Raw genomic sequence first — 16,940 nt, forward strand, 5'->3', positions numbered from 1 at the left:
CATGTGACATGGGAGGTTTTTACACTGACATGATCGTAGAGCTTAAGAGAGGGTATAGTCAACCTTAAGCTCTACGACCAGTTCCGATGGTTCTCAATGGTCTCGATTAATCCTTACATGCCTGGAGATGACGTGTAATGCGTACGAGAAGGGGGAGTATTTTTTGGTATTAGGGCCGCTTCCTCCCCTTGGTCGGCCAGCTACCGATCCGAACTTAGGGACGCAACTTGCGAGGGAATCATTTACATATCCGGCCCCTTTTCCCGTACGACCGTGCGGCCGCTTCGACCGACTCTGAATGAGGTCCACAGTAACCCCAAAAATAGTATTTGCCTAATCGCCTGTATAAATGGCAAAAGACATGATTGTGTCCTGGGAAAACCAAGACACATAAAAGGCCTGGGGCAATGTATTTTATAATTGTACCAGTAATGAACAATTAAGATACTATCATTTTTTTTATTTATTTTTTATTGATTTCATTTCATTTTAAATCAAGATGGAATCGGAAGTCCCTGGTTTGTTCTTTGCCTTGAGGCCCCTTGATTCTATCTCTGGCTTTCCTGCTGTGTACTATTTGGGCACCTTGTGTCTGTTTGCTATTTCCATCATTGTCCAATTTCTCATCTGCATATCCTGCAACGCAAAACCTCTACGCAATGTTCCCACTGATATATCCTATAATACATAAACAATGTGCTCTCCCCATAAGCAACCTAAGCCGTGCTCATCACATCGGCAAACAATGTACAGCTTTTTATTAATCTTCCACTGGCTAGTGTCCTTAAACCGAACACTGCACAGCGTGGTAGTGCACACGGGTCATTAGTTCTTAGTTGAAACCCTAATGTTCTGCGACAGCAAATGAAGTGTAAAAGCAATCTGCAGTAGGTAGCACCTGCTTCTCCGCACTGTCCAAGAAGACAATATTTGTGTATTCGTCCTAAGGCAGCTGCTCTGCTATGTTACAGGGAAGTCTCCTTTCCAGTGCTCAGGCAAGATCCTTACTTTCACATCTGTTCTGTCGGTTGTGACACTTGTGAAATCATAAGAGGTTTGTTTTATCTGGCTGCCAGTCCACGATCACTCCCAAAATGAGGGAAGAAGAGCAGAAATCAGAACAAAAGCCCTTGTACGCCGATATAACATGACACAGTATAATATTTTATCCCATCAGTATTCCTCAGATAGAGACATGGTCGTATACAGTGCGACACTAATAGTGTCATTTGTCACTTGTGTTCACCTCGGAAAGAGTCAACATTTACTAGTTAAGCTCCGCCACCAGCGACATGGAAGGTCTGGAAAACACAATTTATCATGCAGACACATGTAATAGCCATCTTAATTTTTGGAGTGGTAAAAATACGGACCTATTAAGCAACGTGACAGGAATCCCTAACGGCAGTTTAGTGGAATCTTATATAACGTCAGTTTGTTAATTGACAGCTTTAGAGCTTGTCTGGCTCATATTCCAGGGCTGAATTAAGCATCAGGGACAGGTCTGTGTGGTCGGAGGTTGGATAGCGCCATTTGCACTAGACAGGGTCTATGTCAAACTTATTTTCTTTCATCAGTAAAGAGAATAAAGGTTAGAAATTAGGAAAATCAACCAATATAGGCTGGTTCAGAGACGACACGATGCCTGCTGCGATTCAGTGCGCGGCAGACTGGCAAAAATATGCCAATGACTCAGCCGCCGTCTTGTGCACCGAGACGGTCCAATTCTGTTACATCAACTCTGCACAACTTTATTGCACTCTACTAAACAAAGGACACTATTTCCTGACTATTATAAATGTACTAGCTGAAGCACCTGGCGTTGCCCGGGTTTAAATTATAATTGTTCTAAGATTATTTCACCTTATAGAGACTGGCGGGAGATATATCAGATATATGGAGAATTGGACAAATTGAGTAGTTGCCCATAGCAACCAATCAGCTTCTACCTAGCAATTTATAGAATGTACTTGATACATGCTACCTAGTAGCTGATTGGTTGCTCTATTCATGGGGAGCTCCAACCCTACCAAATGACAGGAATCACTGACCATTATCAAAATTCTGAACTCGAGTTGTTGTATGGTCATCATAAAAATATCTTTCCAAATATCACATACTGTACAGAAGGAGGATAACAGACAAAGAAAACCAAATGGACAATATTAAAATAATAAACTCGCTCAAAAAGTCCCATAGGGATGCGAGCAAAATTGAGTGAATTCGGGCCGCAAGATAAGGTGTCACTGCCTGCATTTTAACGCTGTGGCAATGGCAACTTGCACCCTTCGTAGCTAATTAGATCGACCCCTAAGCTCTAACTCCACCCCATAAAGATCAAATGGCTGAAAAGACACATGTGACTTCACACAATTCAGCCCCTGGCCTCGTGGTTTAACCCACCCATAGCCTGCCTTCTGTGCCTCATCTCATCTTAATAGGCACCAGGCAACATGAAAGAGGCACACATTCTGAAATATTAGGGCCAGGCTACACAGCCTACTTGGAACTACTTTGTATCTCCCTGTGGTCATGAATGCGACAATGAAAAACTAACCCGACACGCATGTTAGTTTATATTTGAATGGGCTTAATGAACAAATTAAATTTGGAAGAAAAAAAACACTAATTCAAAAGAACAAATTTTTTTTTACATTTAATTTTAAAACATATAGTTTCCTTTGTGAGTGAAATGCTTATTATCTGTATCAGATGAAGGTGTACTGGCAACATTAGCTGCCTAATCACCAGAGGATTTCTGAAAAAATACAACCTTAAATGAGATTCCCCACTTTATTTTAGAATTCTGCTACCCCCCCTTCCCGATAATAGTCTTCCCCTGTTTTCTCTATTTACCACTCACATGTATAGGGGCAAGCTCTGCTGATCGCCCTCTGGGCTGTACCAGTGTCTCCATAGAAGGACAGATCTGGCACAGGGACCCCGTTAAACAGAGTAAATGTGGAGAGTAACATGGGAGAGACTTCGAGCGGAATCAGTATGAATGGCCGTCGGCCCTATGGTCTGTGGTTCAAGTCCTGACGCCAGACGATCGGCAGGTGTGAAGATCCTGACAGGGGATTACGGTAAGTATAACTAACCCTATTCCCTCCCCTGACCCTAACCATCCCTTAGGGGTGACTAACCCTAACTTCCACCCCTACTGCCTAACCCCCCCGTCCTAAGTGCCTAAACCTAACCTCCCCATCCCCGCAGCCTAAACCTAAGTCTCCCGGAGGGGTGCCTAACATTTACCACCCCGGGGTTCCTAATCCCCCTTTCCCTAGCCTAACCCTAACCCTCCTGGGGGGTGCCTAACCCTAAATCCCCACCGGGAGCCACTAACCTAATCCTCCCCCCCTATCCGCGCCCGCCGCCCTTCATTCGGTATGCTGGGCGTCGGTCTCCCGGGGTAGGGATAATGATAGGCGTCTGGATTTCGACGCCTATCATTAGACCCCAGCCGGGATTTGACAGTCAGGAAGCCGGCGGTCAACATTTCGGCCGTCGGCTTCCTGACTGCATCCCCTGCCAGCAACTAGCTACATATTATTGGGAAGGGAGATGGTTTAATAAAGTGGAAAATCCCTGTAACATAGAGATGTTTTCTCACTCATCTTTGCTGCAGTCACTTCAAACAGCCCCTCTTTTTTGCCGAAAATACATCCAAGTCGCAATGCGATGCGACTTGGACACGCCAGGAGATTGTGCTAATTAATTTGATATACTGTAGGACACTTGTATATCTGTGTGTGTCTCTCAAACAGCATGCAAAGTGCTACAATGCAGCGGGCACAGCCTTTTTCAACACCATGGGGTAAATTTACTAAAGTGAGTGTTTTTAGAAGTGAGTTTTAAAAGTGATGTTGCCCATAGCAACCAATCAGATTCTAGCTATTATCTTCTATAAGGTGATAGTTAAATGTTATGTAGATTCTGATTGGTTGCTATGGGCAACATCACTTTTAAAACTCACTTCTACAAACACTCACTTTAGTAAATTTACCCCAAGTTCCGCTTGCAGACTCAGTCGCACACAGATAAACAAGCGTCACGTAAGAAATGAATCAGCACAGTTTCATGGTGCATCCTAGTTGCATCGCATTGCGACTTAGATGAATTTTCAACACAACGCACACGCAGGATTTTGAAAGAGGGGTTTCCAAATCCTCAGTTACCTAACCAATGAAAACGGATCTAGCAGCCACAAATAAATATTATATATATATACCGAACTTACAATGGCGGCACCCCTCGGATTTTCAATAAATAATCACAGCAACAATATTGTGCAAATCAACGTTTCAGATGTTATTGTACATCTTTCGTCAGGAAAGCTGTACAATAACATCTGAAACGTTGATTTGCACATTATTGTTGCTGTGATTATTTATTGAAAATCCGAGGAGTGCCGCCATTGTAAGTTCAGTATTGGTTGGATTCCATGTTTTTCCAGGAGGGCACCCAAGTATTTTTAGAAATGTTCATGGAGTGCCGGTCGTTCTCTACAGATATATATATATATATATATAGAAACAGCTTAGACAGGATTTAGGACCACTACAGTAAAGATGGGGTACACACACACTGACTGACACAGACATACACCTCTATCACTAAAAAACATGAATGCAGTAGTCAAATAAATACAGCCTGCATGATTAATTAAAGATCCTCCTCCCCATAGGCAAACGCAGGGGGGGTTTCCGTCTGCCTGGAAACCCCCCTCCCCAGCCCACACCATGACCACAATAGAAATAGTAATATAATAGAATTTTACTAGCGCTGCATGTTCTTCTCAGTATCATAAATGAAATAAATAGCACCACCTGTGGATCTTTTAACATGTATCAGCCAGTAATAAATACACCTTTGTACCAATTAATGATTTGGAAAACATGCACCGTTAGGTATGCACTGCTATAGAGCCCAATATTTACATATATGTCCAGGACAGTGCTAGGTTCTTCTGCTGCTTCCCCAGATTGCTCCCATGCCCTGGAACGGAGCCCACATCTAAAATAAAAAGATTCAGCTCAGGCAGGATGGCCCTACTGCCGCATCTAATAGCTTACTGTGATCTCTGGTCCTGTATATGCTGGAATTATGACACTTTACACTATGTATGGCACATATTAAAGCTGGTTAAGTGCTAATTATGCCCTCTTCATGGACTGGCCACACTCACTCTAAAAATCAAGCATTTGGAAACCCCCCTCTAGAAATCCTGCGTTTGCCACTGCTCCCCCCAGTAGTGCCCCCTGTAGTGGTCCCCTATGCAGTGCCACCAGTAGTGCCCCATTATACAGTGCCTCTTATACAGTGCCCCCAGTAGTGCCCCATAAACAGTGCCCCATGTAGTGCCTCCAGTAGTGGTCCCCCTATGCAATGCCCCCAGTAGTGCCCCTTATACAGTGCCCCCAGTAGTGGTCCCCTATGCAGTGCCCCCAGTAGTGGTCCCCCTATGCAGTGTCCCCAGTTGTGCCCCTTGCAGTGGTCCACCCTATGCAATGCCCCTTACATATATATAACACAAGGCACATACAATATACTTACCTGAATCCCCGCTCCTGCGCCCGCCACCGTCCGTTCCTCTGTCCTTCTGCTCCTCCTCCTCCTCATGACGTCTCTCGCATCACCCACTGCGGGAGCTGGAAAGGTGGAGCTCATGAGTGAGCTCCATCCCGGCTCTCCCTATGGATGCAGCAGCCACTGAGAGTCAGTCTGACTCTCATTGGCTGCTAAGACAAACACACCGCCGCCGGGTAGTACGAGTGTGCGTCCACACTACACTTACTGAAACACACTGCGCAGGGGGGGGTTTCTGGGTACTCAGAAACCCCTCCTGTGTGCATGCATGAGACGCCCGACACTAGCAGAATTGCACATGACCTGATGGCTCACTGGTGCCAGACAAGTCGCGCTGCATGGCGTATGAGGCTAGACGTGCAAAGGGCACATCTGTAGAAGTTTGTATTTATGAATATTCGTCATTTCGTCACTATTATATAATTCAGAAGTGCCTTACTCACCACATGTCCAGGCAGGTGGAGTATTCTGTGGAGCCCAATAGTACATCTGGGGGCCTGTACCACAGAGTCACTACTTCATTAGAGTAAGTGTGGCTTGGGACTGACTTGGCTCGAGCTAGACCTGAAAAACAAAACAAAATTATGTTACACAAAATAGTTCTTTATAATTAACAATATGTAGTTATTATGTTGACATAGAATGTTGACACTTTAATATCGAGAGATTCAGATTGTTGTTATGTCCACAATGTCGACATTTACAAAATGTTGACATTATGTTACTTTATGAACATATCAGAGCTAGGGTTAGGCTGTAGTTAGGGTAAAAAAGTGTTGACATTTAGTCAGTCGACATCAGGCCGTGTCGATATTCTGAGGAGCCGACATGGTATACAACACCCAAAATTAACCATTGATGTGGACAAGACATTTGGGAATGTAACACAATGATAAAAATGGATCAGATTTATAAGGAAACATGGAAAGAATCGGGTAGTCAGAGACGATAATACACCTTATGTCAGCGGTTGTTAAGTGTGCTGCACGGTCAGAGCTGCCGGTCAGATCTGCCGTTTTGCGGACCAGGCAGCGCTGAGCTCTTCTGGGACTCTCAGGCGTGCCCGGGTAATCACCTACTGTATGCAGACGCGGCGGCGTGACAACACAGGTCACGCACGCCGCTTTTCTAGTCAGACTGCCCTCCCGCCAGCCAGCCCCGCGGCCCCTGGAGATGACCTGCATGAAGGCCACCTGCGACCACCAGCCAGCCTGTCTCACCAGCCAGCCCCGCGGCCCCCAGCACCCCCAACACACCAGCCAGCCCTGCGACCACCAGCCAGCCTGCCTCACCAGCCAGCTCCGCGGCCCCCAGCACCCCAACACACCAGCCAGCCCTGCGACCACCAACCAGCCTGCCTCACCAGCCAGCCCCGCGGTTCCCAGCACCCCCAACACACCAGCAGGGCCGGCACTAGGCAGCGCTGCGCCCAGCGCCGTCCTGTGTTGCCGCCCCTTCCCTCCTCCGCTCCCTCCCCCCTGTGCTTAAATATGTCCTATACCGCCGGGCGGGTGGTGGTCATTTCCTGCGTCCTCCGGAAACAGTAGCGCTCCGTGCGACGGACCGGCTTGCCCGTGCCTGGAGCCGCTACTGCACACCAACCAACCCTGCGACCACCAACCAACCTGCCTCACCAGCCAGCTCCGCGGCCCCCAGCACCCCCAACACACCACCCAGCCCTGCGACCACCAGCCAACCTGTCTCACCATTCAGCCCCGCGGCCACCAGCACCCCCAACACACCAGCCAGCCCTGTGACCACGAACCAGCCTGTCTCACCAGTCAGCCCCGCGGCCCCCAGCATCCCCAACATACCAGCCAGCCCTGTGACCACCAACCAGCCTGCCTCACCAGTCAGCCCCGCGGCCCCCAGCACCCCCAAAATACCAGCCAGCCCTGTGACCACCAAACAGCCTGCCTCACCAGCCAGCCCCGCAGTCACTACCATCCCCAACACACCAGCCAGCCCTGTGACCACCAGCCAGCCTGCCTCACCAGCCAGCCCCACGACCCCCAGCACCCCCAACACAACAGCCAGCCCTGCGACCACCAGCCAGCCTGTCTCACCAGTCAGCCCCGCGGCCACCAGCACCGCCAGCATGTTTGCCTGCCTCCCCATCCAGCCAGCCCCACAGCCACCAGCTCTACTTGCACGTCCAGTGGCCACCAGCCAGCCTACCTGCACTCTGCTGACAGCTTTGTACTGTATATGAGGAACAGGTAGGAACATAAAAATGTATATTAATATTTTATGTGGGAACCAGTGTACTTTGCTTTTTTGGGGGGGAGCAATGTGGGGGGTTTTTTCTATGGGGGCCAACAATGTATTTTTTTGGTTTCTGTGGGGGTCAGCCAATGTTAATTTTTAATGTGGGGGCCAATGTATTGCCTTTTATTCCTGTGAATATTTATGTATGTGTTTTTTTTAATGTGGGAGCCAATATGTATGTTTTTTCCAAGGTCGCGCACGCCGCATCGCCGGACGATGTGCCTTGTCAATATTAAGATCTTGTGTAGCGTGCCTCCAATTAAAAAAGCTTGAAAATCACTGCCTTATCTGGACATTTACACGTATATCCATACAACCATTTGCTATAATGTTTTTTTATTTTAACTATAGCAGGGTGTGACCTGGGACTAGTACAAGCACATGCACTGAACAATAGGCTTATAATAATAAAGTTCCGCACCTGGGCTCTGAGAACACTGGATTAATATTAGGGGTGGTATAAAGACTTCAAATGAGGTCTGTGTTTATATTTTTATTATTTTTCATTTGACCAGAAGACCGTATACTTATTTGAGGAATTTATTTGTAACTGTTTCTCTCCTTAATGATGGATTTGCACCTTTATCCCTTAATTTAGATTAGACCCTAGATGTTTACTCTTCATGCAAACACTGTACCATCAAACATAACTAATCTCTGGTCTATCCCCAAAAGATCTATAGTAACGTAGCAATGTGCCACCTGTAGCTGTAGTATCAGATCTGAAATATTGTATTTAGTGCCACTGCTCTTCTTGTTAAGTATTGTTGAGAGCCTCTGGTAACAGTTATAAATGAGCAAATTATCTGCACTTCATTTCACTGGACTATTGGGGATATTAGATGAAAAGGAAATTTCCAACTAGTTGTTCTAATGTCGCAGTTGGTTCAAGGAGTGAAAGTTGATTTGAATTCCATACAAAAAACCTGAAACTGCAAAAACTTTTACTGTAGTCACATGGATTTTACTGTGAATCTATACATATTATATACTGCATATATATATATATATATATATATATATACACTCACACACATATATACACACACATATATATATATATATACCCAGTATATATGGTTTTATATACCCTCCCGGATTTCGAAGGAGGATTCCAATTTTTCGGGTAACCCCCCACACCCCCAGAAGGGTAGGCACTTCTCCCACATTCTGTCCACTTCCTAGTGAAGTGGGCAGAATGAAGAGAATTTCCGCGGCGATCGTGAATCGCATCATTTAGCCCCGCTTCCTATGTAAATGTGCGCCAATCGCGGCTATTTACCACAAAGGGGGCGGGACTTAATGATGTGAACCATCAGGCCCCACCCCCGTCACAACTCATTTGCTTCTCCTCCCCGGACATCTCCCGAGGAGGGGAAATGAAAGGTAGGCAACTATGTATATACATATATTGTATATAGGGCCTGATTCAGACCCGCTCGCAAGCGGGTCGATGGTCCCCCACTGCGCATGCGCCGCCTCCGGCGTGCGTATGTGCGAGACACGTTTAGCGATGGCAGCTCCGTCGCTACGGGTCTCGCTACAAGATGGGGCAGCTGTCGATGGCGAGTGACAGCTCGCCCTGTTTTGTAGGCGGGGAGGGGGGGTGGCTGCACAAACGCAGGCGCTCCCTTAGGAACGCCTGGCGTTTGTGGGCGGCCCTACTGACATCACTAGTGATGTCAGTAGTGGACTTCCTGCTCTATTAGAGCAGGAAGTCCACTTGGGCTTGCGGGAGCCAAAACAATTTGTTCAGCCAAAACAGATGTGATAATTGCTAGTTAACTGTCGCACACACACAAAAATTATTATTTCTTTTTTCAATTGACTACGCTAAAAATCATCATTTAAATCGATTTATAAGCTGATTTACTAGAATAGCCAATGAGTGACTAGCTCTCCCTGATAGGTTCCTTGATAGACCTGTCAATCACACAGAGTTCAGATCCCGAATCCCGATGCCTAGAATGATTACACTCAGCAAATTTACATTGCGATTGCAGAACACCAAGACGAGACACTTTTGAAACCATTTATAAAAGTTTAATTAAGTATTAATTTCACAGTACTTATCAAGCACCACCTCTTTTTCGCTTCATTCTAGGGTTCTCTACTTTTGGACAAGGCTGAAAGACATCCTCAAATATGACCCCTTTAATCAATTATATTAGAAAAGCAAGCAAATTTTTTTTTTAAAATAGTTACAAACAATAATTATATGTACTGTATGTGATATGATCTAAGGAGTGCAGCAGTCATAATGGGAGGGGGTCATTTAGCAAGTTACTAGATAATGAAATCTAACCTTTGTGTGATCTAGAGAGACAATGAGCTACATGCATACTAAGAGATCTATTTACCAAGCCTAGGATGGAGATAAAGTCAACATAGATAAAGTACCAACCAATCAGCTCCTAACTGCCATGTGACAGGCTGTGTTTGAAAAATGACAGTTAGGATCTGGTTGGCTGGAACTTTATCTTCGCCCACTTTATCTCTATCCAAGGCTTATTAAATACACCCTTAAATCCCCCTGTATATTACCCTGTCAGATAATCTGGCATTAGCCATAGCCATTAGGCATCAGTGCCTGGCATTAACCGTCCCTTCTAGTACCTAACACTAACCCTCCCTCCTGGTGCCTAACCCTAACCATCGGGGTAGGTTCCTGACCCTAACCGTCCCTTCTAGTACCTAACACTAACCCTCCCTCCTGGTGCCTAACCCTAACCATCGGGGTAGGTTCCTGACCCTAACCGTCCCTTCTATTACCTAACACTAACCCTCCCTCCTGGTGCCTAACCCTAACCATCGGGGTAGGTGCCTGGCATTAACCGTCCCTTCTAGTACCTAACACTAACCCTCCCTCCTGGTGCCTAACCCTAACCATCGGAGTAGATTCCTGACCCTAACCGTGCCTTCTACTACCTAACACTAACCCTCCCTCCTGGTGCCTAACCCTAACAAAAATAATAAATCATGTGTTGACCATTTTCTTTGTGTGTCAACCATTTTCATGTCGACCTTTTGATCATGTCGACCTTTTGTCCCTATCGACTTTTTGTCCCAGTCGACCTATTGACCGTCTAACACACTGTCAACCTTTTTACTGTCTTTCTAAAGTCCGGAACCCAGATAAGCCTTGACGCTCACGCGCTCTGCATATACAAACTGTGAATTAATGTTTAAGGATGACCCCAAGCAACACACATAAAGGTCATAGCAGTTTGTATTTTACACTGATTTAAAAAGATACTATTCAATCTTCAGTTTCTGACGGCAACCATGAGGAAAAATAAAATAAGGAAAATTGGCAAAAGCCTCGCCGTGCCTGCATCAGCCATGCACGCTCACAAAGATGGAAGACTACCAGGGCCGGCCCACCCATTACGCCAACTACGCAATTGCGTAGGGCGCCAGCCGGCAGAGGGCGATGTGAAGCCGCCGGGCCGCAATCCAGGTACCGGAGCCACTGAGGGGATAGAGAGATGATGAACGCTGGTTTCATCCGTCTACTCACAGTTGATCCGGATCCACGAATACATGACATTAATGTCCGCCTGGTTACAGGACTATGCTGCCAGTGCCTTGTAAATCTCCAGCTCCGCCCCCTCTGGCTGCACAATGTGGCGTGATCGTGTCACGCTGGCGCTGCGCGCCTGCCCGCTCTCCTGCTGTGCTTGTCTGCATGTGCTTGACTGTGGTCTCGTGTGCTTCAGCTTCAATGTTGTGCCTGACTGCCTGCCTGGGCCAATGATGCTGCTGCTTCTCCCAGGACGCCCACATTTTTTTGGAAGTCAGGCTAAGCAGTCATCACTCACCTGCTGCCTGTCACTGCCTTGGAGGGAGAAGGGGGTAGAGAGGAAGGGGGTGCATTATATAAAGTGATTTAGTTGATTAAATTAATTTAATGTTTAATGAAATAATAAATATATATATATTTTGAAAAAAGTCATTAACATATGTACTTCTTGTGAGTGTGTGTGTGTGTTTTATATATATATATATATATATATATATATATATATATATACACACACACATATATACACACAGTGCCTTGCAAAAGTATTCACCCCCATTGTCTTTTTACCTTTTTTGTTACATTACAACCTGTAATTTATTTATTTTTTTAATCTGAATTTTATGTGATGGATCTGGACAAAATAGTCTAATTTGGTGAAGTGAAATGAGAAAAATATATATAAAAAAGAATCTTTATAAATAAAATTCTGAAAATTGGCATGTGCATATGTAATCACCCCCTTTGCTATGAAGCCCCTCAAAATTTCTGGTGCAACCAATTACCTTCAGAAGTCACATAATTAGTGAAATGAAGTCCGCCTGGTTGAAATCTAAGTGTCACATGATCTGTCAGTATAAACACACCTTTTCTGAAACACCCCAGAGGCTGCAACACCTCTAAGCAAGAGGCATCACACCATGAAGACCAAGGAGCTCTCCAAACAAGTCAGGGACAAAGTTGTTGAGAAGTACAATTCTGGGTTGGCTTAGTGATAAAAATAAGAAGACATGATTTGAGTTTGCTAAAAGGCATGTGGGCGACTCCCCAAATGTATGGAGGAAGGTGCTCTGGTCAGATGAGACTAAAATTTAACTTTTCGGCCACCAAGGAAAACGCTATGTCTGGCGCAAACCCAACACATCCCATCACCCCAAGAACACCATCCCCACAGTGAAACATGGTGGTGGCAGTATCATGCTGTGTGGAAATTTTCAGCAGCAGGGACTGAGAAGCTGATTCGAGTCGAGGGAAAGATGGATGGTGCTAAATACAGGGATATTCTTGAGCAAAACCTGTTTCAGTCTGCCTGTGATTTGAGACTGGGACGGAGGTTCACCTTCCAGCAGGACAATGACCCGAAGCATACTGCTAAAGCAACACTCGAGTGGTTTAAGGGGAAACATTTAAATATGTTGGATTGGCCTAGTCAAAGCCCAGATCTCAATCCAATTGAGAATCTGTGGTCAGACTTGAAGATTGCTGTTCACAAGCGGAAACCATCCAACATGAAGGAGCTGGAGCAGTTTTGCCTTGAGGAATGGGCAAAAACCCCAGGGGCAAGATGTGGCAAGCTCATAGAGACTAATCCAAAGTGAGTTGCAGTTGTAATTGCCACAAAAGGTGGCTCAACAAAGTACTGACTTTATGGGGGTGAATAGTTATGCACGCTGAAGTTTTCTGTTATGTTGTCCTAAATGTTGTTTGATTCACAATATAAAAAAAACACAAATTCACAGTTGTAGGCATGTTCTGTGAATGAAATGATGCACACCTTCAAACAATCCGTTTTAATTCCAGGTTGTGAGGCAACAAAACATGAAAAATACAAAGGGGTTGAATACTTTTGCAAGGCCCTGTATGTATATACATACACACACATACAGTACATACATACAACTACAGAAGATACATTTTGATGCTGTTTTAATTTATTGGGACATATATATTCAGTAAGCTGCAGGCTTTACCCTACAGCTTTGGATCTCGGAGTAAGTGGCCGGAAGTATTCAATTACTGATTCGCCCACAAGTTTCCCCCAGGGTACATTTAATGTTTTTTTTTTTTCTACGCAGAATCTTGAGCTGATAGGACAGATCTGTATTAAGTGAACACTCCAGGCTAGTTGTGGGCATACTAAGGGCAGTACTTGAATACCTCCTGCCACTTATCCCGAGGTCTAAAGCTATTTTTTGTGCTAACGGCTGGCTAACCATGAGGTATAATTTAATATCTCCAGGCACTTAACCTAGAAGTGCATGCACATGGCATCTACAGAATGCGGGGAGCCCAACATCTCCAGGAGTGCTGGGCATTCCCCCGAACAAGTGACGAAATGGTGGTGTGAGACATGGACTCAAGGCCCCTGCCACAAGGCCACGGCCCCTTTGCAAATGGCACGTGCTGTGTCCAGAGTTAAATATGTGGCTCGTAGGTACGGCTTTTCCCATAAGACAACACCCCTTTTCAGGCTCGTGGCTTCAGTGTGCAGTCCAGAAAGGGGCGCCGAAATCTATCTTCGCTTACCAATAAAATTAGGCTTGGACCGACCCTGAAGACTACGTCCTCCTAAACTAACGCTGCCGGCAGTTCTCTAATGGCACGCAAACGTGCAGTAACAATTTAAAAGAAAACTACTAAATTATTTGAATTATATCCACCTTCTCATAACTGGGATACAGCCTTCAGCGATACCTCCAAACCTCAGCTTTGGTCCCTCTTTTCTTCCATAGTGTTCCTCTATTCACCTGATATTAAGCTCTGGAAGGAATTCATGCTGTGAACACACCTCTTTGATAATCTAGGTGACCTCTGAGTTGTATATAGAAATATCCTTCTTGGGGCGTGGTTTGGGAGGACATTGGAGCAGTCACATTCTCCAAGGACTCCTGGAAGTTCCTGGGACCTGGTACCTTTTATACCCTCACCGATCTCCAGATATCACCCCCGGAGAGGAGTATATCCTGTGGACAACCTGGGCGGTATCTCTGGACCTTACCCAGGTGACCTGTGGCCTATTTGGATTTGGGGCCTACCTGCAGCACCCGGATCCCCGGACTCGAGTAGCAGCCCGGTCCCACGACCCACTCCCAGCTGGGCCTGACTGCCGCGGATGCTGCGGTAAACTACTGGGGACACTGAGGTTGTCTCCCCTCTGGCACTTACCTTCGGTGGCGCTGACCCTCCCGGCCGGTTCTCCTTCAGGACCTTCTGGCCCGATTACTGGCCACACGATCCGGATCCCGTGGAAGTCGTGCTGTACTTCTGGGGATACGGAGACAGGATTCCCCCTGATACTTGCCTCATGTGACGCTGCTCAGGACCTTCGGACGGCTCCCGATCACAAGCCGCGCATTCCAGCTCTCGCGGAGGTCCTGGGGATGCGGTGACGGGACTTCCCCAGACGCTTGCCTCCCAGGCCGGGCTCTCCTCTGGCCCTTCTGCTTTAGGCTAGAGACTCCGTGTGGACACTCAACCACTTGGAGCTCTCCCTGCACGTCCCACAATTAGCCACACTCCTCCGCAATCAGCATTGATACATGCCCCCTCCTGGGATTAATCTCCGGTGGATCTCAGGTACTGTAAAAACCCATTCAAATTGGGGGCCCCCTGCACATCCTGATATCTGGCCCGCTATGGTTACCTCACCCCGCAGTTGCAGTTACCCGTCTAATTTTACAACTTAATGGGCAGGCCATATAACCCTGCTTGAAGTTTGATATATTACACTCTCCTTCACCCTGAGAAGTACTGCGATCTTTATATAGAGTGTCGGCCTCAAGTTGCGGTCTAGCTATTGACTTTCCAATTTATCTCCCTGGAGTGGAAACGGGATTGCCGTTTGGAGAGTTTGCACTCATATCTGCTTGGGTTATTATAATTTACTGCAGAGATGTTATTTTTTATTTTAATTTTTTTCTGGACAGTTGATTATCTCCTGGTCCTTATATCCATGATATGATGTGACCTACTTCCTGCCTCCTCACCTGGAGCTTGTTGTATGACCAACTGGGACCTCCTTAACTTCATATTTCCTCATCTTCTTATTTAGTAAAATATTAGGAGTAGATCAAGCACCAGAGCCAATAAAGGGTGATCACAGGATATTGCACACCAGTTTTCCCGACGCGACAAGCAACCTTCTGCCTCCTCGCCTGTTTTGGGTACTCTGCCTACAACAATGGAATCTTGATCAGCTCCTTCCACCAAGGACGATATTCAATCTCTGCAGGCAATGATTTTAGACCTAAAATCTACCTTCACATCGGCCCTCCAATCAGCTATTGGTGAACTCAAATCTGATTTAGCAGCAATAGATACACGCACCTCTACCTTGGAATCTCGTATGGATAAACATCAGGAATTCCAAGAAATGGTCGGGCATGATATGGACTACCGTATCTGCATAGGGAATTGAATTTCCTTAGAGATAAAGTAGAAGACCTTGAGAATCGGGAAAGGAGGAATAACTTGCGCATTCGCAATGTACCCGAATCTATTAATGCTCGTGACTTGGACTCCTATCTCAAGAGACTATTTATAGTATTGGTACCTTCCCTTACAAAGAACACCAATCACATAGAAAGAGCCCATCGGGCATTGCGTCCTAAACCCAAAGAATCCGACCCTCCTCGTGATGTGATTCTTAAATTCCTATCTTTCAAGACAAAAAATCAAATTACAATGGCTACAAGATCGGCTACCTTGACCCTATTCGAAGGCTCTCAGTTACAGATATTCCAGGACCTGGCACCCTCAACTATTGCAAAAAGGCGAGACCTTAGTAAGGTCACTACTGTTCTCCAAGAAAATGGTTACCAGTACCGCTGGGGATTCCCCTTTCGCCTATCAGTGGACATTGATGGACGTTTTCATACTATACGGTCATTAGAAGAGGGGATGCAGATGCTTTGCAAGCTTCGCCTTACATCACCTTCGAGCTCATCCACTGATAGACCAGACATCGCTCCTCCTACCTGATTTGTCCTTGGCTCTGGTTTGATATATTTTTTTTGTGTATGTTTTGATATTATTAGATGCTTCAATAATTTTGCTAATTTTTATATTGTTTAAATAATGTGCCTACATTCTCTGTTAGAGTTTAGGTATTTTTTCTTTCTTTGGTCTCAATATTCTGTGTTTCAGGGAATACTTTTTTATTTTGGGATATGCTCTGGGTGGGAATCGGCAGGTTCTCCACCAACCACTCCACCCCCCAATTTTAGGGATTATTGTGATTTAATCTCTTAAGGAATTTCAATTAGAGTCCATAGTTAATATATTTTGATCCCACCAGTGAGCTCTTGTTGCTGTAGAGCTAAATATTAGTGACAGTCCACCTGGAATAATAGGTGTTTCTTGTCACTTATTATTCTCACATATTTTTCCCCCCTTTTCTTTTTTTCAGTTTTTTCCCTCTTAATTTAATTTTACTTCTTTTACACATAGGAAGCAGTCTGTATTAACTGTTCTGTGTAGATATTTTTTGTATTATTTACTTTTATGCCTCTCACATGTCTATCTATTAATGCTAAGGGATTAAACACCCCCCAGAAACGGT

General features: G+C 45.5%; 1 protein-coding gene across 4 annotated transcripts in view; it reads right to left on the reverse strand.

The window, feature by feature from the left end:
* Positions 1 to 16,940, reverse strand: part of CDK14 (cyclin dependent kinase 14) — a 691,508-nt gene that overhangs the window by 365,542 nt on the left and 309,026 nt on the right. For all 4 annotated transcript variants that reach the window (XM_088459604.1, XM_088459603.1, XM_088459605.1 and 1 more), the window contains one exon: positions 6,033 to 6,153. In XM_088459604.1, coding sequence (XP_088315730.1) covers positions 6,033 to 6,153 — 121 coding nt within the window. The remainder of the gene's footprint in view (positions 1 to 6,032; positions 6,154 to 16,940) is intronic.

Source organism: Taudactylus pleione, unplaced genomic scaffold, assembly GCF_031769625.1.
Source record: "Taudactylus pleione unplaced genomic scaffold, aTauple2 ptg000916l, whole genome shotgun sequence".
NCBI lineage: Eukaryota > Metazoa > Chordata > Amphibia > Anura > Myobatrachidae > Taudactylus > Taudactylus pleione.